Consider the following 23298-nt stretch of genomic DNA (forward strand, 5'->3'; position numbering starts at 1 on the left):
TGCAAGAGAAGATCACTGCATAAACAAATCTTCTAGCACAGCATAATATTAATGACGTCTGTGCAGCACCCAGCACAAAGGGTCCCCCCAAAATACTAACTGAAGTAATAATAACTCAGAAGACTTGTGGTTATTTGTGTGTGTTACGCTGCGAGTAGCGGGTGAGGGGGGCATAGCTTCAGTATTTGTGCTTCAGCTATCTGTAGTTGTATTTGCCTCTGCATTCTCCACAGGCCTGTTAGCAGCTTTTGGAGGTGAAACAGACAAGTTGTCCATTGAAGAGAAATGCAATATGACTAGTGAACACCCCCTGCTTCCACTCTGCTGTCTAGGTGCATTTCCCAGGCTGATGCAGGGGACCAGAGCTTCCAGATCCAGCTGCCAGGACCATTTCCTTTCTAAACCCAACATGACTGCCACCTTGAAGGGGTTAAATACTGTCACAAATGCCTTTCAGTTTGATTGACAGGTCATGCTCCACCCTGTGGGAAGCATAAAGTCAAGGAGGTGACTAAAGGGAGCAGCCCTTTCACTGCAGCTCACTGAGTGAGGCCTCTCTGGCTGCTGCCCTAGAGAGACTATAGGAACTGGGACCTGCCCTACAACCAGCTGAGCTACCTGTGTGCCCATCAGTGCTCTCTGTCCTCTGTGAGTCTGCTGTCCTGGGCTGTTGGCTGGGGCAGGAGGAGCTGTCAGCTGTCGGTACTTACCTGTTGCTACTACAAGGAAAGGTTCAAAATCCTAGAAACAGAAAATCCCTGTAAGGTCCCTTCTAACCCAGACCCCCAGGCAGGGCAGGATTGTTCCTTACTCTACATCAGGGGTGGCCAACCTGAGCCTGAGAAGGAGCCAGAATTCACCAATGTACATTGCCAAAGAGCCTCAGTAATACGTCAGCAGCCCGCCATCAGCTCCCCACCATCCAGCCCCCAGTGTCTCCTGCCTGCTGGCAGCCCCACCAATCAGTGCCTCCCCCTCCTCCCCACACCTCCCGCCAGCTGTTTCGCGTGTGCTGGAGGCTCTGTGGGGGAGGGGGAGGAGCAAGGGCATGGCAGGCTCAGGGGAAGGGGCAGGGGCCTTGGGGAAAGGGGTGGAGTGGGAGCAGGACCTGTGGCAGAGCCAGGGGTTGAGCAGGGAGCACCCCCGCACATTGGGAAGTTGGCGCCTGTTATTCCAGCCCCGATGTCAGCACCAGTGCAAGGAGCTGCATATTAACCTCTGAAGAGCCGCATGTGGCTCCAGAGCCACAGGTTGGCCACCCCTGCTCTACATTGACCAGAGATGTGTCCAGTCTAGTGTTAAATGTCCCAAAGCATACAGTTCCCCCCCCCCATTTCTTGGGCGACTCATCACAGTCTGATACATCTCACAGCCAGAAGGAATGTCTTAATGTTCACCCTGGAATTTCCATTTCACCCCACTCAGTGCCCCCATGTGATACTCTGTGCCTGGCATTCCTTGGGTTCACACACTGAGAGTAGTGCATACAGCTCAGTGGGGCTGCATCTATGTGCTCTATGGGTTTAGCGCTTTCCACCTCACCCCGTCTCCCACCCCCGACCATTTCAGTTGCTTTTCTCTGAACTCCTCCAGTTTGTCACTAAGAAGGGACATCCGACCAGATGCTGGTGGCAACTTGGCCCAAAGGCTGAGGGGCCCCACAAACAGGAAGATGCCCAGTGGCTTTGCGGTGTTGTCTTGGGAGGTAGGTCTGAATGCCCAGAGCTGAGTCACGCTGGTGTTTAAAAATTTCACTCCAAGTGATAGGGAGGAGAAGGGAGCAGAGAACGAGGTGCCTGGATCGATGCCAATATTTGAACCCGTGTCTTGTGCCATTTCACAACCGGGTTCTTGTGTCTTCCTGCAACTCTTTGCACAAGAAAAACATGAGATTGACCCATCGCTGGGAAGAGTGAAATTCTCCCCTTGCTCAAGAGTTAGCTGCGGAGACAGTTTCAATGTGGAGTGGGGGCAAACTTGGAGGGGGCCTGTGAGAGTCGCTGCACCAGAAACCTTGCTTCAGACAAGATAGAAGCCAGTAAACTACTGACTTCTGGGCAGGGGCCTTTGTCTGATGGTGAGGGCTGCAGGGACCCCTCTGCCCTCAGCATATTGCAGGCTGTCAGTGTCACTTGGTGCTCTGGGTTTGTGAATGTGAGAACTAACCCCTGCAGAGTACAGCAGGCTCACGCAAACCCAGCGAGTCTGGCCGCCCTGCTGCTCAGCGCAGCCCAGCTCTTTGTCTCAGGAGGTTTTAGAGTGTCCTCCAACGCCAGGCTCAGTATCTGCTGGGGCAGCCACCCCACTGGCTTCTCCCTGCTGCAGTTTTGGGCAGGTGATCCCTCCTGGTAATTCCCTCCTCTCCAATGGTTAAGGGGGTGTTTTCTGGGGTGAGAGCCCTGCCCACCAGTATCCCCCTGCCACCGCTTACAGTGTAACATGCGGTGCTGCTACTGTCACTCAGCCTGGCACAATGATCACAGCAGAGTCTAATGGGATGGGGGCAGCCAAACATCAGCGAGTGCAGGGGCAGCTACCACGGTGTTATAGGGTGACACTGGGCCTGTAAAAGGGAGCAGGGCTGCGGCAGCTGTGACTGGTCAGCTGACTCTGAGCTTTAAAAGGGGGCACCTGGGCTTAGCAAAAGCAAGATGGGGTGAGGGGTGCATGGGTCAGGGTGAATCTAGGGCTTATGCTTCCTGGGAGTAGGGGGTTCTAGTCCTGTCTGGGACTAGGGGCAAGGTGGAAAAAAGCCTGGAACTAAAAGGATGGGGGTAAAACTATGGGAGCTGTAAGGGGAATTGAGGAACTGTTTCTTCATTGATTTTACCTAAGTTCGGGCAACAAGTCTGCACAAAAGAGACTCTGGGTGTGGCAGGGAATCTTTAGCAAGTTGGGGGAAAGCACTGCCTTGTTACCTGAGGTCTCCTTTTCCAAGTGTTGGGTGGCTTTCTGGGCAACCAGGCTTGTTGGGTTTTGTGTGTGTGTGTGTGTTTCCTTTAGAAAGGAGCCAAATTACTCCCAGAGAGCTTTAGGACAATCAGATCCTTTACAGGTTTCAGAGTAGCAGCTGTGTTAGTCTGTATCCGCAAAAAGAACTGGAGTACTTGTGGCACCTTGGAGACGAACAAACTTATGCTCAAATAAATTTGCTCGTCTCTAAGGTGCCACAAGTACTCCAGTTCATTTTTCAGATCCTTTAGCCTCTTTAGTTCTTGGTGCCCTGCTGTCTCCTGGCTCTCTCAAGGGGGCATTATTCAGATGGCTAAAAGCAGCTCCTCCCATGGAACAACCTAAAGAGCCCCAGGCTCTCCTGTTTGCTGGCTGGATCCTTCTCAGCATCTCTTATTAAAGGGCCTTTGCCCACAGTAAGGCACACCAGACTCCACTGCTGGCTGGGAGGGATGATGATGCCAGAGGGAGATGAAAGCCTCTGCCTTAGTTTGAGTGGCAGGCCTGCAGGGCCCCGTCTGTCACAACATTGCTAACCCCAGGCATTCCATAGTCAGTGGGCAGACCCCAAAGAATTGCCAGTGGCTTATAAATCATTAATTAAAAAAAATCATTAATCCCTTTTTTTTTTTAGTTTTCTGCCACCTGCTCCACTCCCTGTTGAGGGGATGCTGCCGCCTCCAGCATGTGTCTGATCATCTCAGGCTCAACATTAAATACACGCACGCCGCTGGCCCTCTCTGCTCTGACAGCACCCTGCCTACCCTCTCCTGCCCCACGGGGTTCTGAGGCTGGCAGTGCTCAGTGCCGTGGGGCAGGGTGGGATAGACAGTGTAGTCAGCCCAGTGGCACATCTACCAACCTGAGTGCGGCACTCAGGGGCCCTGGGACAGGGACTCAGCCCATTACTCAGGCCTTTCTAGCTCGTCTTTGAGTTGTGCCCTTGCTGAACCTGTGAAACGTTGCACCTGGGGAGGTGGCAGTGGGGAGGTTGAGCTTGCTCACTCCATTTAAGAGGGCACCCAAGCAACCCCAAACCAGTGCAGGCTGCTCTTCCCCTGCCCCATCTGAAACCCTAGCTAACGAGTGCAAAACCATAGTCTGTTACGGATCCTGAGCTCACTGGGGGCTGAGACGAAGCAGCAGTTGGAGAATTCCTCCCCAGGAGGCAAGACAGCTCCCAGCAGGGAGAATTGGGATCTACTGGAGATTTTTCGGTCACACCATTCCCAGCTGGCAGTGCGCTGTCAGGATCTGCCTGATGCTCAAGGTGGGAGGGAGCGGTGGAAGGGAAGAGAGTCCGGGAAGCGGTGTGGGGAGGAACCTGCAAACAAAAACAGGCACAAATCACCTGACCCACAAAGCTGCTGCGTGAGCCAGTATCTTTATTTGCTACAATGGCCAAAGCCCCAGCCAAGCCCCATTACACAGCGTGAGAGAGAAAAGGAATAAAGAGCCCCTCTTCCCTTCCCCACCCACCCCCAGCGCCACCTAAAGAGTTCCCCTAATCCCTGAGCGAATCAGACTGCTAAAGAGCAGCCCAGCAGGAGGCCTTCCTGTTCCCTCTGAGCTGCCTGGGCAGGGTCCGACCCTACAGGCAATACCCCGGAGAGCTAGTGTGTGTGACTGATGCTAAAAGAGGGTGGTGGAAAGTGGGAAATGGCCCCCACAAGGCCGCAGATCAGAGAACCGCCCCACCCTCAGCTCCTCCAAAATGTCTGTCACCCTCTCCCCATGCCCATTAGGAAGCCTAGATCAGCGTGTCTCTGAGCTGGTGTTGTCAGCCCTCAGAAATCATCCTGCACCCATGGACTCCCAGCAAGGCCAAGCTTCTTGAGCTGGTGTCATGGCTGTTCCTGGGGACACCCTCAGCCCATCCTCAGCAGGAAGTTACGCTGGAGAAAGGGAAATTGATCCGAGGGGCCAAGAGGAAATCCTGCTTTTTACAAACCCAGCCCCTGGTACAGCCCCAACCAACACCCCCCAGGCTGGCTCAGCAGCTGCCATGGCCTCATCCCAGCCTGGGATACAGGGTGGGAGATTTCCACCTGCCAAATCCCCAAAGCCCAAGATGGGGTGCAGCACCCCGAAAGCTGAGTAACCCTGGGGAGGAGGGAAAGATGGCACTGTAACCACTGTGAGAGGAGAGAAGAGCCTGCCCTGGGGGTGGCACTAAATCCAGAGGGAACTGGCTCAAACGTGCAGCTACGTTCTAGTGTTTTCCCCGTGCAGCCCCTTCGGTCCCTGTGTCCGACTCGGGTAGGAGTTGGGCTATAGACAGGACCACAGCTGTATAACTATATCAGTTTAACCAAAGTTTCCCATGTAGACAAGCTCTCAGCAGTGAGATTGTACCAGACGCTAGCAGCAGCTCAGCCCAGAGGCTGAGGAGCCCCCCAAGGAGGAAGACACCCACTGACTTCCTGTTGTGGTCAGGAGCCAGGCTAGATTTAAGCTCTCATTCAGGAGGAGCTGGGTCAGGAGAGGGAAGGACCTGCGCTCATGCCCCCATGCTGTCATTTCCTTGTTCTGTTTCACAAGCCGGTTCATGTGTCCCCCCGGCGCTTTCTGCACGAGAAAACCCATAACATTGACCCCTGGGTGGGGAGTGGGGAATTCTCCCATTGCACGAGAGTCGCCAGTAAAACCAACCTCGCCTGGGGAGCAGACTCACCCTGAGGGGCTGTTGGAGAGCTGCCCCTGCAGAAACACAGTTCAGGACAAGATGGCAGCCACTGAACTACTGACTTGTGGGAAGAGAGCCTTGTGTTATGGGTAGGCTGTGTTAACCCCACTGCTCTCAGCTCACGGGGGTCTCACCGTCCTTCAGCTTCCCTTGGAGCTTTGGGTTTGCATGGACCTGAGAGCTCCAGCCTGACCTGAGACTGTTACGAAAGAGGCGTTCGTGGCTTGTCCTTCGGGGTTGTGGATACAAAGGTGACCCAGACCTCAGGAGAGTGGGTGTGTGAACGCCTTTGCCCTCATGCCCACAAGTGGGCATAGCTGAGGCCCTTCTGTTAGTGCAAATCAGCTGCACACAAAGGAGGGGCACACAAAGGAGGGGCAGCCTGAGGCTGGAAGTCCATGTGGTTCAAAAGGAGCTTATAGAGCTATGGGTTTTCCTAGGGTGTGAACCCAGTGGCCGGAAGAAGGCTGTGTGTTAAGCAGTGGGACGGCGGCGTGGGGTGTAGTCTGCTTTGGGCTTTGAGGCCCCTGGAGAGAGGCAGAGTCTCAAAACAGCTCATTCTTGGGTCAGAGCTCAGGGCCGTGGGGTTAGCCCCTACTCATAATACAAGGATCTCTTCCCACAAGTCAGTACTTAGGTGGCTTCCATCTTGTCTTGAACAAGACTTTCATGGAGGAGTCTCTCCAGCATCCTCTCAGGGTAAGGTTTGACCTCTCCTCTCCCCACACCCAGATCATGTTGTTTTTACTAGTGGCTCTTGTGCAAGGCGGTAATTCCTCACCTCCCACCAATGTGTCAATTTCATGTTTTGTGCAATAGGCTCTAGGGTGCCGTACCTGGGATTTGTCCAAAAGAGGGCTGCCTGCACTCATGCACTTCTTATCACAGATCAGGGCATTAAGGCTTTGTGTACATTTTGTAAGTAAAGAAATGACACAAAGAATATACCCCAAATCTAGGTCATCAATTTCAAATCTAAACAGAAACCACCCTGTCAGGCCCTCAATTCGGTTACTGCTTGGCCAAAGGGGCGACAGAACTAGTCCCAGGAGAGCATGCCAGATTTATATAAACCCAGCAAGATTGGTCACATTGCTCCTTCCCTAAGCAGAGTCCACCCTTCTCCAGAAGATGTCTGGGGACCTGCAACCTCTTAACGGTAGGCTCTGCTATCTGCTGGGGCAGCCAGCTGGGATACATCTTTCTGCTGCAGTTTTTGCTCCTCCCTGTGAGCTCATTAGCCTCTGACGCCTGACGGGATCTTCTCTGGGGTGGGAGGCCTGCGCACCAAATCCCCAGATCCCTGCTCGTCCATTGCAACCAGCACAGTAGTGGTGCTGCTCTTTGTGCTAGAGTAGGAATGAGTCTGGCCTAACAATCGTAGCAGAGACAAATAGGAAGGAAACTCACAAGCATCAGTGGATGCAGGAACCTCTAATGAGGCTGCCTTTCTGGGTGCTGGGTGGAAATCAGCTTCCTGAGCCTTTTTTTAGAAAGCGGCTGCATATGCCGTGGAGAGCTTTGGAATGTGAAAAGGGGACCACGCTGGATCTCTGGTTCTAGGGGCCCTGCTGCCTTCTGACAGGCAGTTACTAGTACAGCACCAGCAGGAAACACACCTGGGCATTATTCATGCAACGAAATACAGCTGCTGAAATGGAACAACCGAAAGAGCCCAGAGCCTCCTGTTCACTGAACGGCTCCATCTAAGCAGTATTATTTGGGGCTGTTACAAGAATCATAAACAACAGAATCCACTGCCAGCATCAAGAGGGCAGGATGGAGCTGAAATACCTGCTTTATGTGGGAGAGAAGGTGGGCGAGGTGATATCTTTGATTGGACCCATTTCTGTTGGTGAGAGAAACAAGCTTTCAAGCTACACAGAGCTCTTCTTCTGGTCTGGGAAAGGAACTCCCAGAGTCGCAGCAAAATGCAAGGTGGAACAGATTGTTTAGCATAAGTAGTTAGCACGTATTGTAAGGGACCATTCAAGGTAGAGTGGCCTGTTAACATCTCTGCATGCTTTATTTGGGAGCAGCTGGACTGCAGGGCTCCCAAGTAACATCTAGAGCCCCACTCCCATGTCTCTTGTGACAACAGTAACTAATGACAGAAGTAGTCACTTTCTTCCATCACTGATCCAGGAACTCTGTTAGGCCAGGGAAAGCGTGTTATCCCTCAGACTCCGCTTCCTGTCCCTCTGCTTTCCCTGGAGACCTGCCACCTAGAAGCTTCACCTCCCCTTGCTGCCTGGAGTCCTGACAAAGATTTGATGGGTCAATACAGATAATCCCCTGTTATGGCTTCTTATACCCCTGCAGTCAGGGAGACAGCTGGCACCTGGGATGATCCTAGCTCATTCTGAATAGACAGTTCTCGGACTCATCGGCACTAGTGGGCTGGCAGTGCCAAGGTAGGGTTTTGAGGCTGGCAGTTTTGAGGGCTATGGTGGCGCAGGGCAGGATGGGCAGCCCTGGGAGCTCAGTGGCACATCTGCCAAACCCAGTCTCAGTGCATGACTCCAAGGCTCTGGGATGGGGACTCAGTTCATTAGCGAAGTGGCTTCTAGCCCACCCTGTGAGGGGCAGCTCCCCTTGACCTGTGTTGGAAAGATGCTCAGGGGGGGTCATGACGCTGCAGTGGCTTAGAGCCTTTTTGCCTTGTTTTAAGGGTCCCAAAGGTTTTCTTAGAAAGAGACGGATCAACGTCCCGAACCAACAGGGGCTGCTCCCTGGGGAAAGACCCTGGACCAGTGCTAGGATCCTGGCTCTGAGCTCACTGGAGGGGGAAGGGGGGCCTGAGAAGCAGCATCAGGGGTAGAATCCTCCTCACACACACACAGCCAGGCAACATCTGAGCCCCCATCAAGGACCGAGGGAGAAGAGTTTAGGCCACATCCAGATGTGCCTGACCAATGAGACAGGAGGGGCAGAAGCAGTGAGGGGAGGAACCTGCAGGTGGAGGAGGAGATGGAGTGATCAGAATCACAGGTTACAAACTGCTACGTGAACAAGCTTCTTTATTTGTTACAGTGCACAAGGTGCCAGGGACACCAAATTATACAGAGTCAGGGCAAGAAGAAAGAGACCCCCAGCCCCGCCCAAAGCTTCCCCTTGACCGCAGGAAAAGAGCCACTGCACAGGGACTGTGAATCACGCTCCTCAGGTCCCTCACGGGATGAGGCCGCAGCCCAGTCTTCTCTGTGCTAGGTGGGCAGGGTCTGAAATTCCATGGCAGCTCCCCTGACAGGTGGCGTGGTTGGTGCTAAAGACGAGACGGATTAAGAATGCGGGCACTGTGCAGGCATTGTGCAAGCTGATTTCCTAGGGCTGGCCTGTGGGACCCCAGCGAGGCCAGGCACATCGAGCTGGTGTCACGACTACTGCTGGGAACACCCTCGGGATGCAGGAAGTTATGCTGGAGAAAGGGAAAATGATCAGTGGGTTCAACAGGAAATCCTGGGCTGTGCAAACCCAGCCTCTGGTTTAGCCCCAGCTCCCACGAACACGACCGAGTTTGATCCAGCCCAGCCCTGCAACTGCCATGGCCTTGTCCCAGCCTGGGATACAGGGGAGGGAGGGGGAGATTTCCACCTGCCAAATCAGTGGACCCCAAGAAGGGGCACAGTATCCCCAAAGCCTAGTTACCCCATGGATGTGGGGAGGAGTGATCAAACTTCCTGCCCTGTGGATGGCACTGAATCCCAAGCTCACTTGTTTGGCAGAGAAAGCTCTCCATGTTTGTATCTCCCCATGCAGCCCCTTCTGACCCTGTTCCTATCTCCATGGAGCAGGGATGAGAGAGCATTAATCCCCCATTCCCAGCCCAAGGGAGCATCCTGGTATCATATCCCTGGCTCTTCCATTTGTAGTCGACAGGAATTGGATAGTATTCCTTTAAATTGTTTGCAAGCCCGTTAGTCGCGTGTATGTTTGAGAAGCCCCCAGAACCCTGCCAGAGCTGCCATGGTTGTATATAGCTAGGCCTGGCACACTGTGTGTCATTAGCAAACACAGTTATTGGCCCTCATTGTACCCATGTTGTGCATTCATTTTGTGACTCTTCTGTAAAGAGCAAAACACACAATATCATTGTCCTCTCCAGATCCTGGATGAGGCTTGTGGGTAGGGCAAGGGGAGGAATTATCTAAAGATAGCATGGGCGTTGGACCACAAACCCAATCAATAATGTCGCCCTTCCCTTTTCTGGCCCCAGACACACCATCCCACAGATTTCCCAGAGCAGCTTCTCAAATGGAATCCCTCCAGATCACCTCTGCCTGTTTCCCAGGTGGACCCAACTTTTATTGTCTTGTGACACCACAAAGTCATATTAATACAAAGGCGTGTAGGAAGGTGTCAAGCAAGCAGCTTGTTCCCTAGTCCAACCAGAATGGTGAGGCCTCTGGAGGTATATCTGATCAGAGCGGATCTCGGCTGGAAGCCTTGGGTTGAAATGCCCTTTCCCATAGGCTCCCAGCAGCTCAGCTGGAGCAGCAGGTGATCTCAGTCCAGAGCCCAAAGAGAGGATCAGGCTGGTACCTTTACCATGTCCCTTAGGATAAACACAGTTCCTCCCGCAGAAAGTCTCACAGCACTTCTTGAATCTTGGACACTGGCGGTCAGAGTAGCAGCGATTTGGGGGATTTTCCATAGCGCACTTAACGATGATGTATGGACAGGTGTCAGGTTTCCCTGTAAGAGCAGATCGCTGCATAAACAAATCTTATAGCAAAGCATGCCAGCTGTAAGCTACGTGGGACAGGGACAATGAAATCTGTGCAGCACCCAGCACAAAAGGTCCCCCAAAATACCTATTGAAATCATAATAATTCAGAGGCCTTGTGGTTATTGCAGGCTGCAGTGTATGTTACGCTGCGAGCAGCTGGGGTGAGGGGGGCACAGTTTCAGTATCTGTGCTTCAGCTATCTGTAGGTGTATTTGCCTCTGCATTCTCCACAGGCCTGTTAACAGCTTGTGGCGGTGAAACAGATCTCCACAAGCTGTTGAAGAGAAATGTCATTGTCCATTGAAGAGAAATGCAATGTGACTAGTGAACAACACCTGCTTCCACTCTGCTGTCTAGGTGCATTTCCCAGGCTGATGCCCTGGGGCCAGAGCTCCCAGATCCAGCTGCCAGGGGCATTTCCTTTCTAAACCCAACATGACTGCCACCTTGAAGGGGTTAAATTCTGTCTCACATGCTTCTTTTGTTCAATTGGCAGGTCATGCTCCACCCTGTGGGAATCACAAAGTCAAAGAGGTTTCAGAGTAACCGCCGTGTTAGTCTGTATTCGCAAAAAGAAAAGGAGTACTTGTGGCACCTTAGAGACTAACCAATTTATTTGAGCATAAGCTTTCGTGAGCTACAGCTCACTTCATCGGGTGCATACTGTGGAAACTGCAGAAGACATTATATACACAGAGACCATGAAACAAAACTTCCTCCCACCCCACTCTCCTGCTGGTAATAGCTTATCTAAAGTGATCACTCTCCTTACAATGTGTATGATAATCAAGTTGGGCCATTTTCAGCACAAATCCAGGTTTTCTCACCCCGCCCCCTTTAGGTGACTAAAGGGAGCAGCCCTTTCACTGCAGCTCACTGAGTGGGGCCTCTCTGGCTGCTGCCCTGGAGGGACTGTAAGAACTGGGACCTGCCCTACAACCAGCTGAGCTACCTGTGTGCGCATCCGTGCTCTCTGTCCTCCATTGGAACAGTGAGTCTGGGAACCTGGGCTGCTGGCTGGGGCAGGAGCTGTCAGTACTTACCTGTCTCTACTACAGGAAAAGGTTCAGAATCCTAGAGAGAGAAAATCCCTGTAAGGTCCCTTCTAACCCAGACCCCCCGGGCAGGGCAGGATTGTTCCTTACTCTACATTGACCAGAGATGTGTCCAGACTTGCTTTAATTGTCCCAAGCAATAGGGCTCCCCAGCAGTGGCCCTAGCCATTTTTCAGGCCAGAGCAGAAAATGCTTTCAGCATTTCCCATCCCCCAGCTCACCCAACGCGCCGGCCTACCGCAGCCGACCAGCAGAGCCAAAAAAATAAAAAAAGCGGAATGGCACTCAGGTACAGCACCTATGATGACCGTCCTGTTTCCCCTCCCCTAGGACTGGCCCTGGGGCTTCCCACCTTCCCCCCACCCCCCATGAATGTTCCTCCACACCCCACCAGGGAGGCACACCTGACTTGTTTGGAAAAAGCTGATCATCAGCTGGCAAAAGCAAACTGGACAAATGCCAAGTTTTGCCAAAAATGTTGGGAAATCCGGGCTTAAAAAGGGGACTGTCCCAGCCAAAATGGGATGTATGGTCACCCTATCACAGAGGGGACATAATACCAGACACTGGTGGCAGCTTGGCCCAGAGGAAGAGGAGGCCCACTAGAGCTCTCCGTTATCTGACAAGTTTCTGCCCAAGTGATCTGTGAACTCTGGGGTCCAGTGACTGAAAACCGAACACCTGAAGATCACAAAAATGATTGAACTGGACTGAGGTCACCAGATACAGTTACCTGCAGCCTCCTGTCATCAGGATAAAGCTGGCCCAGTTACACTGAGACCAGTTCCTCTCTGAATCAGGATGCAATCTCTCCCACAGCTAGTTTCACAGCATTTCTTTGGGCCAGGACATTGGTGGTCATGATCACAAAGGCTGGGAGGATTTATTATAAGACACTGTGAAGTAACCACTGGGCAAGTCCCAGCTTTGGCTGCAAGAGAGGAGATGGCAGGATAAACAAACTTCTATAACAGGACAAGAGCCAGGCCCCAGGCTCGGATCTCTGCCTGCTGACTGCTCAGCTCCAATTCCCTTGTATCTCTCACCCTGCCAAGACTGATAAGGATGGACAGATGCAAATGATTCCTGCAGTTCTGTGGGATTCATCCCCTTAATGCCAGTGACTCTCTCTGTAACCCCTGTGCCATCACTCCTCATTGCAAATAACTTTCAACAACAAGGAGCAGGGATGCCACGTTTGTGGGAAGGGCAGGTACCATTGGGACTAAAATGGGTGGCACCTGTCAAAGTGAGGGAGGTGGGAGATGCCTGCTTGGGTCACACAGCACACTCCTGCCGTCCCCGCCCCCGATGAGCTAGGACAGGGAGTGATGATCTCACTGCAAAGCAAGGTGATAAGTTTGGAAATACTGGCCCAGCGGGGTTCCTTGGTTGGGCGGAAGGCAAGCCTTTGTACAGGTGGACATGCAGCCCTTTGTGGTGCTGGGGCACTCAGGAGCCTAATCACACACTCATTAGGAGGAACTACCCTGAGACAGGTATTCTCGATCACTGGGCAGGACCTAGGTTTCACTGTATCATACTAAGTCCCTGGGACGAACATCTCTGCCTGCTAAAGGCTGAAATACTGTCCCCGGCTCAGCTCAGGGACAGGGTGAGAGCTCCCTGGGGAACCAGACCCACAGGCTATAAACAATGAGGCAGGTACCTTGCTGAGTTAGAACACAGCCCAATCCACAGCCGGTGTCACAGCACTTCTCTGGCCCGGGACACTGGCTGTCTGATAGACAATGATTAGGGGGATTCAACATCTTGCACCTGATGGGAACCAATGGGCAGATCCCTGGTTTCACTGCAAGAAAGACATGCATGGTATAAACACCACCTTGTAATGCCGGGCGGCATGCTGAGCTCCAGTGAGAGGCACCTGGTATCTCGCAGAGTGCAGACTGGGGTAGGACCAGTCTGGACTCTGTGAAATTCTGCTGTCGGTTGAAAGGCCTCTACAGAATTATCCTGGGCCTAATCCTCCCCTGCTGGGCACCCCATGTGTCATTCACAGCTCTGCAAGGCAGGTGTAAAATGCTGCCATGTCAACATGGACAGAAGGAGCACAAGGCTAGAAAAGGGGCATGGCAGGGGAATCGGCCCCCTGTTGCTGAGGCGTGAGTGACTGAAGCCTCACTATCTGGAAATGAGAATTAGGGAGGGAAAGGACCCAGGCAGGTCTCTAGGCAAATCCTCCGGACACTGTGATTCCAGACCCCTGCCACCCAGCTGTGGTGTTTAATTCCACATTTAATTCCTAGCCTGGAGGGGGCTCGTCTGCTCTTTCTCACGAGAATGGCCTGTGCTGCTCTGGGTGCAGCTCCTCAGAGCCTGCAAGTCCCGACCACTCAAAACGGGAGTTTGCTGCATTGCTCAATAAAAGTCGGGCCAGCGCCTTAGCTGGGGCAAACCAGTGTAGCTCTGTCGACTTGGCTGTACATCAGGTGGGGATTTGACTGAGTCTACACTCAAATGTATTGGGGTGTCTGGCTGTGAACCTTTCCACAACGAAACCCTGAGTGGCCGAGCAGGCTCAGACCGAACCGATCTAATGAAATTCGCATGGGGAAACTGCAACTTCGGCACCTACTGCAACGACCCCCACTCCGTGGTCTCTGTGCCTTCTCAGGCTCAGTATCTGAATGGTATAAAATCCTGAATAGAGCCTGCTAGTGAGGTGGCCTTTGGGCTCATATCAGGGCACAAAGACATTTCCTTTCCCTGATGCAGGAGCAGTTGTGATCCCAGAATATGGGGTGCTGAGTGTCAGTAAAGAGAGCAGCCCTGTTAGTGCTATCTGGGGAGAGGACCACTCACTACAACCTGAAGAGTCCCCTGCTCTCTGCCCTCCCATGGGACAGGAGCCTGCTGCCCGCTGCCCCTTGGGTAGAACTGGCAGAAGCTGTTTTCAGCACTTACCTCTGGGGATTTTTTGCATAGGTAAGATTGTGCCAGACCTAGGTGGCGGCGCCACCCAGAGGGTGAGGACCCCCACGAGGAAGAAGACACCCAGTGACTTCATGTTGTTGTCTCAGGAAGCAGGTCTGAATGCCCAGAGCTGAGTCAGGCTGGTATTTAACATCTCACTCCTGGGGAAAGGGGAGGGGGGAGCAGAGAACGAGGTGCCTGGTGCCAATATTTGTCCCCTTTTCTTGTGCCATTTCACAATCAGGTTCTTGTGTCTTCCTGGAGCTCTTTTCACAAGAAAAACATGAGATTGACCCATTGCTGGGAAGAGTGAAATTCTCCGCTTGCTCAAGAGCCAGCTACAGAGACAGTTTCAATGTGGAGTGGGGCAACCTCACATGGAGATGACAACAGAAACCTTGCTCCAGACAAGATAGAAGCCAGTAAACTATTGACTTCTGGGCAGGAGCCATTGTCTGATGGAGTGGGTTGCTGGGACCCTTTTGCTCTCAGCTCCAAGCTACGGCTCCCACCACCATGCTGTTAAGTCTCTTTGAGGTCCCACCTGGACTTGGGGGGGGGTGCTTCCCCCATTTCCAAACCCTAGCGAAAGAGCCTGGAGCAATGCTTTGATTCCAGCTCTGAATGCATTGGCGGAAGCTGTGGGGGTGGAAGTCAGGGTGGATATGATTGTGTAGGCTCTGGAATCACAAACAACAAAGACAAGGTATGAAAGAAATTCTTTATTTGTAAAGTGTCCATGGTTCTAATTAAACCTCATGAGCAACGAGTTCTGGGAGCAGGAATGGAAGGGATGGCACCACCCTCAGCCAATGAGATCGACACCCAGAAAAGTCTGTTTCTTTTCAGGAACATTTACAATATCACCATGGATAAAAAAATCTCAGGGTCATCACAATACAGTGCTCCCCCTGGTCTCTCTATGCTGCCTAAGCAGGGTCTGAACCTGCAGAGGATTTTCCGCAGGGAGGTAACAAGTGACAGTACAAGAAATATGTGAAAAGTGCCTAAATATACCCTTCCCGTGGCTGGTGTTAATGTCCTGGAGCTAGAGTTGTTTGGAAGAAGCTGAGAGCATTCAGACAGTATTAGATTACAAAAAACTTTTGTACATAAACATTCTTGACAAAAACGGGGAAACGTTCTGTTGTAATTTTAGTGGTGGGGTTGGATTACTTGGAATTCCCTTTTCTTTTCCCTCTCAACCTGTTCTCACAGATAGAGTTGGGTGAATGTTGATAAAGATGCACGTTCGATATAGGATGCTCCTTGTACAGATAAGCGGACTGTCATACCAGGTGTGCTGGAACACTTTTTACAGTGGGGGTGCTGAGAGCCCTTGAACCATACGTAAACGCTGTAGATAACGGAATCCACTTCAAGCCCGGGGATGCAGCAGCATCCCTAGTTCCAGCACCTGTGTGACATGCTGCTTCTTAAACTTTTCTGCAAGACTGGACCAACAGAGCAACTGTATATCATCCTGCTGGACTGCAGGGTGAACTGTAAGGGTATGTCTACACTACGAAATTAGGTCGAATTTATAGAAGTTGGTTTTTTAGAAATCGGTTTTATATATTCAAGTGTGTGTGTCCCCACAGAAAATGCTCTAAGTGCATTAAGTGCATTAACTCGGCAAAGTGCTTCCACAGTACCGAGGCAAGCGTCGACTTCCGGAGTGTTGCACTGTGGGTAGCTATCCCACAGTTCCCGCAGTCTCCTGAAATGAGATTCAAAAGTTCGCGGTTTCTTTTCCTGTCTACCTGGCCAGTGCATCTGAGTTGAGAGTGCTGTCCAGAGCGGTCACAATAGAGCACTCTGGGATAGCTCCCGGAGGCCAATACTGTCGAATTGTGTCCACAGTACCCCAAATTCGACCCGGCAAGGCCGATTTAAGCGCTAATCCACTTGTCAGGGGTGGAGTAAGGAAATCAATTTTAAGAGCCCTTTAAGTCGAAAAAAAGGGCTTCATCGTGTGGACAGGTGCAGGTTTACATCGATTTAACGCTGCTAAATTCGACCTAAAGTCCTAGTGTAGACCAGGGCTAAGAAACTTCGCTAAAAATCCCCTCTTGTGTGAATTGCGTCATTGCTTTGATCACCTTCTCATTTAAGTGACTTGAGTCTCTGTTCTTCTGTGTTGATTCAAATATCTAGAGTCCACTTTCTTTCCAATGTTTTACGTAGAGAGGCGAGCTGGAGTTATATGAAGTGATTTCCTGCTTTGGACCTGGGGAAATTCAACAAGGTTAGACTGCAGGGATCTGGTGTCATTGCTGCTCCTGGGGATGCCTTCATCTACTGGTGAAGCAAGTTATGCTGGGAAAGAGAAAAAAGAAAAAAAGCAAAGTAGTCAGAAGTCTTAAGGGGAAAATCCTGTTCTGTATCAGAGGGGAAGCAGGGGGCTGGGAGCCAGGACTCCTGGGTCCTATTCCAAAATCTTGGCATTTCCCACATGGCTCCAACACTTCATCTCATGGCACAACACCAAACCTGTGTTTTCTTTCACTAGTTTCCTGCCACAATTCTGCTACTCATTCACGGTTTCACATGCACCGCCTGATATGGCCCTTGGACTGATCTCTCTGCTGGGGCCAGCATGAATGGGGGTGTTTCAGGCTCAGCATCAGTGTAACGAGTGTTGGGGAAGCTGGGAAGATGCCAAGTACCCACGTCCTTCCCTGGTAAAACAGCATATTGTGCCTCTGGACTTCAGCTGTGGTCAGTGCAGTGATTTGTGCCTGCAGCCCAGGGCTGTACAACCCTCCCCAGTGGGCAGCCCCCTGGCTCAGCTGGAGCAGGGCAGGATCTCACTGCAGAGGCTGGGTACTTATGATGTAAACATGAGTGGAGGTGGATGTCTTTCTGTGGCTAATCACAGTCCAGCCCACAGTCAGTGTCACAGCACTTCTCATTTTCTGGACACTGACTGTCCTGTACAAACTGCATTAGGAGGATACCATGAGAGACACCTTATATTGAGTGCTTGACAGACACCAGGTTTCTCTGTAACACAGGAAGATCATAGTGTAAGCCACCCTCTGCATTGGAAGCTGGGATAATAAGTGCAGGTGGGTGGTGGCACCTAGTGTTAACTAGAGTTCTCCGTTTTCTGAGAAGCTTCTGCTCTGTGAACTCTGGGGTCCAGTGACTGAAAACCCAACACCTGGAGATCACAAAAATGATTTGAACTGGGCTGAAGTCCCCAGATACATTTAGCTGCAGCCTCCTGTCATCAGGATAAAGATGACTCAGTTACACTGAGACCAGTTCCTCTCTGAATCAGGATGCAATCTCTCTCACAGCTAGTTTCACAGCATTTCTTTGGGCCAGGACATTGGTGGTCATGATCACAATGGTTGGGAAGATTTATTATAAGGCACTGTGCAGTAACCACTGGGCAAGTCCCAGCTTTGGCTGCAAGAGAGGAGATGGCAGGATAAACAAACTTCTATAACAGGACAAGAGCCAGGCCCCAGGCTCGGATCTCTGCCTGCTGACTGCTCAGCTCCAATTCCCTTGTATCTCTCACCCTGCCAAGACCTAAAAGCATGGACAGATGCAAATGATTCCTGCAGGACAGCTACAGTTCTGTGGGATTCATCCCCTTAATGCCAGTGACTCTCTCTGTAACCCCTGTGCCATCACTCCTCATTGCAAATAACTTTCAACAACAAGGAGCAGGGATGCCACGTTTGTGGGAAGGGCAGGTACCATTGGGACTAAAATGGGTGGCACCTGTCAAAGTGAGGGAGGTGGGAGATGCCTGCTTGGGTCACACAGCACACTCCTGCCGTCCCCGCCCCCGATGAGCTAGGACAGGGAGTGATGATCTCACTGCAAAGCAAGGTGATAAGTTTGGAAATACTGGCCCAGCGGGGTTCCTTGGTTGGGCGGAAGGCAAGCCTTTGTACAGGTGGACATGCAGCCCTTTGTAGTGCTGGGGCACTCAGGAGCCTAATCACACACTCATTAGGAGGAACTACCCTGAGACAGGTATTCTCGATCACTGGGCAGGACCTAGGTTTCACTGTATCATACTAAGTCCCTGGGTCGAACATCTCTGCCTGCTAAAGGCTGAAATACTGTCCCCGGCTCAGCTCAGGGACAGGGTGAGAGCTCCCTGGGGAACCAGACCCACAGGCTATAAACAATGAGGCAGGTACCTTGCTGAGTTAGAACACAGCCCAATCCACAGCCGGTGTCACAGCACTTCTCTGGCCCGGGACACTGGCTGTCTGATAGACAACGATTAGGGGGATTCAACATGTGGCACCTGAAAGGAACCACTGGGCAGGTCCCAGATTTCACTGCAAGAAAGACATGCATGGTATAAACACCACCTTGTAGTGCCAGGCAGCATGCCGAGCTCCAGTGAGAGGCACCTGCTATTAGGCAAAGGAATGCCCCATTTGTGTGGAATGAAGGTAACATTGGGACTAAAAATAACTGGCATCCCTTGAAGTGAGGGATGCATGAAAGGCCTGCTTGGACAAGCTTCCCCTCCCACCTTCGCCCCCCATGGGTTGGAACAGGGAATGATCTTACCCCAAAGCATGGTAGAAGAATTAGAAAAACTGGCCCAGTGTGGTACCTTGGTTGGGCTGAATGCACTCCTTCCCACAGATGGACATGCAGCACTTCATGGGGCCGAGGCAGTCACGGTCTTCCTCACACTTATCAGGAGGATTTATAATGCGACATGTACTCGTGATCAATGGACAGATCCCAGGTTTCTCTGTAACTAACAAACAAATCCTGTGTTACAAGGTAACAAACTAAGCTTTCAGCACAAAGATCTGTTCTTGCTAAAGCTGAAATACTGTCCCTGGCTCAGCAGGGACAGGGTGAAAGCTCCCTGGGGAACCAGACCCACAGGTTATAAACAATGAGGCAAGTACCTTGCTGAGTTAGAACACAGCCCAATCCACAGCCGGTGTCACAGCACTTCTCTGCCCCAGGACACTGGCTGTCTGATTGACAACGATTAGGGGGATTCAACATGTGGCACCTGAAAGGAACCACTGGGCAGGTCCCAGATTTCACTGCAAGAAAGACATGCATGGTATAAACACCACCTTGTAATGCCGGGTGGCATGCTGAGCTCCAGTGAGCGGCACCTGCTATTAGGCAGAGGAATGCCCCATTTGTGTGGAATGAAGGTAACATAGGGACTAAAAATAACTTGCATCCCTTGAAGTGAGGGAGGAATGAAAGGACTGCTTGGACAAGTTTCCCCCACCCCCGCATTGGCTGATCTTACCTCAAAGCATGGTAGAAGAATTAGAAATACTGGCCCAGTGTGGTACCTTGGTTGGGCTGAATGCACTCCTTCCCACAGATGGACATGCAGCACTTCATGGGGCCGAGGCAGTCATGGTCTTCCTTACACTTATCAGGAGGATTTATCATGCGACATGTACTCGTGATCAATGGACAGATCCCAGGTTTCTCTGTAACTAACAAACAAATCCTGTGTTACAAGGTAACAAACTAAGCTTTCAGCACAAAGATCTGTTCTTGCTAAAGCTGAAATACTGTCCCTGGCTCAGCTCAGGGACAGGGTGAGAACTCCTTGCGCAAACCCCCCTTTTACCCACAGGCTATAAACAATGAGGCAGGTACCTTGCTGAGTTAGAACACAGCTCAATCCACAGCCGATGTCACAGCACTTCTCTGCCCCGGGACACTGGCTGTCTGATTGACAACGATTAGGGGGATTGTGCATCTTGCACCTGAAAGGAACCACTGGGCAGGTCCCAGGTTTCACTGCAAGAAAGACATGCATGGTATAAACACCACCTTGTAATGCCGGGCGGCATGCTGAGCTCCAGTGAGAGGCACCTGCTATCTCGCAGAGTGCAGACTGGGGTAGGACCAGTCTGGACTCTGTGAAATTCTGCTGTCAGTTGAAAGGCCTCTACAGAATTATCTTGGGCCTAATCCTTCCCTGCTGGGCACCCCATGTGTCATTCACAGCTCTGCAAGGCAGGTGTAAAATGCTGCCATGTCAACATGGACAGAAGGAGCACAAGGCTAGAAAAGGGGAATGGCAGGGGAATCGGCCCCCTGTTGCTGAGGCGTGAGTGACTGAAGCCTCACTATCTGGAAATGAGAATTAGGGAGGGAAAGGACCCAGGCAGGTCTCTAGGCAAATCCTCCGGACACTGTAATTCCAGACCCCTGCCACCCAGCCGTGATGTTTAATTCCACGTTTAATTCCCAGCCTGGAGTGGGCTCGTCTGCTCTTTCTCACGAGAATGGCCTGTGCTGCTCTGGGTGCAGCTCCTCAGAGCCTGCAAGTCCCGACCACTCAAAACGGGAGTTTGCTGCATTGCTCAATAAAAGTCGGGCCAGCGCCTTAGCTGCGGCAAACCAGTGTAGCTCTGTCGACTTGACTGTACATCAGGTGGGGATTTGACTGAGTCTACACTCAAATGCATTGGGGTGTCTGGCTGTGAACCTTTCCACAACGAAACCCTGAGTGGCCGAGCAGGCTCAGACCGAACCGATCTAATGAAATTCGCATGGAGAAACTGCAACTTCAGCACCTACTGCATCGACCCCCACTCCGTGGTCTCTGTGCCTTCTCAGCCTCAGTATCTGAATGGTATAAAATCCTGAACAGAGCCTGCTAGTGAGGTGGCCTTTGGGCTCATATCAGGGCACAAGGACATTTCCTTTCCCTGATGCAGGAGCAGTTGTGATCCCAGAATGTGGGGTGCTGAGTGTCAGTAAAGAGAGCAGCCCTGTTAGTGCTGTCTGGGGAGGGGACCACTCACTACAGCCTGAAGAGTCCCCTGCTCTCTGCCCTCCCATGGGACAGGAGCCTGCTGCCCGCTGCCCCTTGGGTAGAACTGGCAGAAGCTGTTTTCAGCACTTACCTCTGGGGATTTTTTGCACGGGTAAGATTGTGCCAGACCAAGACGGCAGCACCATCCAGAGGGTGAGGACCCCCACGAGGAGGAAGATGCCCACTGACTTCATGGTGCTGTTGGGAGCGAGGTGTGAATGCCCATAGCTGAGCCAGGCTGGGATTTAAGCTCTCCGATGGGTGGGGCTGGGAAGGAGGGGGCCATTTGGGTTCCTTTCAACATCCCAACCTTCCTTCCCTTCCATTTCACGAGTCGGTGCACGTGTCTGCCTCACCCCTTCTTGGGCAAGAACAAAGTAGCTGCCTAGTTTCAGAGAGGTTTTGCCCCTGGCAGAAATAGGGAGTTGCCCATATTACTCAGCAGCAGGCTGTGACGATGGCCTCCACCTGTCCGCACGCCACCTCCCCTCTGCTCCCAAAGGCACACGTATTCAAGGAGTTTAAAGCAATAGGTTTAACCCAGAAGTGAGCTGACAGACTTGCAACCTGGTCTATCCAGCCTGCATAGATCACACTCTGCTCTTTTACAAGTTGATTCACAAAGCATTTGAAATACAGATGATGAACAGCAATTCACTCCAAGACTTTTGAGTTCAGCATTGCCCTTAGTGGAGCTGTGATAATTGCCTTGACACAACTTCATGCAAAACCTGGGAGAGCCACTGAATGGGCAGGAACAGTGGCTTCCCTTAGATCAGGGTGTACGCTGAAGATTTGGGAGACCTGGGTTCAACTCTATCTTGCTCTTTCTGTCTGACCTTGGGCAAATCACATAAGGTCAGATTTTCAAAGGTATTTAGGTGACTGAAGATGCAGATAGGTGACTAATAGGGTTCTTCAAACAATTAGGCATCAAACTCCCATGGAAATAAAAATCTTTAGGGTTCCCTCTGACATTGTCTCATGCTCAGCAGCAGAGTTGGCATCTTCTTCAGAGGGAATCAACGGGAGTCGGGTGCATAGGTACTTTTGAAAATACCCCGAGGCTACTATCTGCATCTGCCTAAATACCTCTGAAAATCTGGTCCTGAGTCTCTCTGCTTCCATTCCTCTTCTGTAAAATGGGAATAATAGCACTTTGCTGCCTCACAGGGGTGTTGCGAGGGCAAATACATTAAAGGTGTGTGTACACCTGGGGTCTGATCCCCCTGCCTGGATATATGTCCCGCCCGAGCTCTCATCCAGCTCTCATCTCAATAACAGTGTAGTCATGGCAGCACAGGCAGCAGCAAATGGTGACACCAGCTAGCCGTGCAGAGTGCAAACCCGCCAGAAACCCGTGGGTACCTAGTTCGCACATTTAGCCTGTCCTGCTGCTTGCCCCAGCGTGTGCCACTCCAGGACCACTACTAGCGTGAAGAGAGCTCGTGCCAGGATGTCTGTGTGAAGTGCAGAATCACAGCCCCATCTCCTAGTGTAGACAGACTCTAAAGATGGTGAGATACAGCTTCAAATTCTGTGGTGATGGGGGGCTGGATAAGTATTGTGGTAGATTGAGCTACAAGGTGGTCACATTTATTCCATGGTTGTCCAACATGGACATTTCTTACACCTGCTCAGAGAGAGAACAGTGAATGGATGGAGCACTGATGGCCTATGCTATGGCAATCCTGACATCCCTGTGTTCCTATGCAGAAGATGCCAACTCAACTACTGAAGAGGAAACAGTGTCAGAGAGAGCCATGGACATTTTCACCTTTGCAAACTCCTGCTTGTTGCCAATTAACTAACATACAAATAAAACCTGTGAGAAAGGAACAGCGTAACATCTTCTCTCCCTCTCCCTAAAGAACCCAGCCATGCTCTCCTGAGAGGGAACAACCTGCTTATCATCAAGAGGAAAGATAGGGAGAAATTAGAAGGCAAAGCTGTGAGAGCTTTACGAAACACTCTGATACATTGGGAAATGGACCAGATGTGGCTTCCCTCTGATAAAGAGCATCAAGAAAGTCTATGTTCTTCTACACCTACCTGTTGGTGCAATGTGAAGGACCAGTTGCTTGATCAGACTCCTATGCAGGTGGACAGTGGTAGAACAAATGTTTTAATAATTAATTACTTCACT

At 51.5% G+C, this 23298-nt stretch overlaps 1 protein-coding gene across 6 annotated transcripts; it reads right to left on the reverse strand.

Moving 5' to 3' along the window:
• Positions 1 to 8641: 8641 nt before the first annotated feature.
• Positions 8642 to 21526, reverse strand: LOC102932237 (antileukoproteinase). 6 transcript variants are annotated; one of them, XM_043527032.1, is made up of 6 exons: positions 21244 to 21461; positions 19985 to 20128; positions 19669 to 19818; positions 19261 to 19404; positions 10187 to 10333; positions 8642 to 9056 (listed from the first exon to the last, which is right to left on the reverse strand). In XM_043527032.1, the coding sequence occupies exons 1-6, from the start codon at positions 21344 to 21346 to the stop codon at positions 9052 to 9054; spliced, it is 693 nt and encodes a 230-aa protein (XP_043382967.1). In that variant the 5' UTR covers positions 21347 to 21461; the 3' UTR covers positions 8642 to 9051. The 6 variants fall into 6 exon arrangements, with proteins under 6 accessions (XP_043382967.1, XP_043382966.1, XP_027685322.2 ...); XM_043527031.1 differs by having other exon boundaries at positions 10181 to 10333; positions 21244 to 21380; XM_043527033.1 differs by lacking the exons at positions 8642 to 9056; positions 10187 to 10333 and adding an exon at positions 12909 to 13002 and having other exon boundaries at positions 19175 to 19404; positions 21244 to 21523.
• Positions 21527 to 23298: the final 1772 nt, after the last annotated feature.

The sequence above is a fragment of the Chelonia mydas genome, chromosome 13 (assembly GCF_015237465.2).
Source record: "Chelonia mydas isolate rCheMyd1 chromosome 13, rCheMyd1.pri.v2, whole genome shotgun sequence".
Lineage (NCBI taxonomy): Eukaryota > Metazoa > Chordata > Testudines > Cheloniidae > Chelonia > Chelonia mydas.

What these genes read in the sequence shown, in the direction of transcription:
- LOC102932237 (XM_007067306.4), bottom strand. Translation starts at nt 21,346, where the DNA reads ATGAAGTCAGTGGGCATCTTCCTCCTCGTGGGGGTCCTCACCCTCTGG. An exon ending in CTGTGTTCTAACTCAGCAAG is followed by an intron (nt 19,819 to 19,984) that starts GTACCTGCCTCA and finishes TTTGTTTGTTAG; the next exon opens with TTACAGAGAAACCTGGGATC. An exon ending in GTGCATTCAGCCCAACCAAG is followed by an intron (nt 19,405 to 19,668) that starts GTACCACACTGG and finishes TCTTTCTTGCAG; the next exon opens with TGAAATCTGGGACCTGCCCA.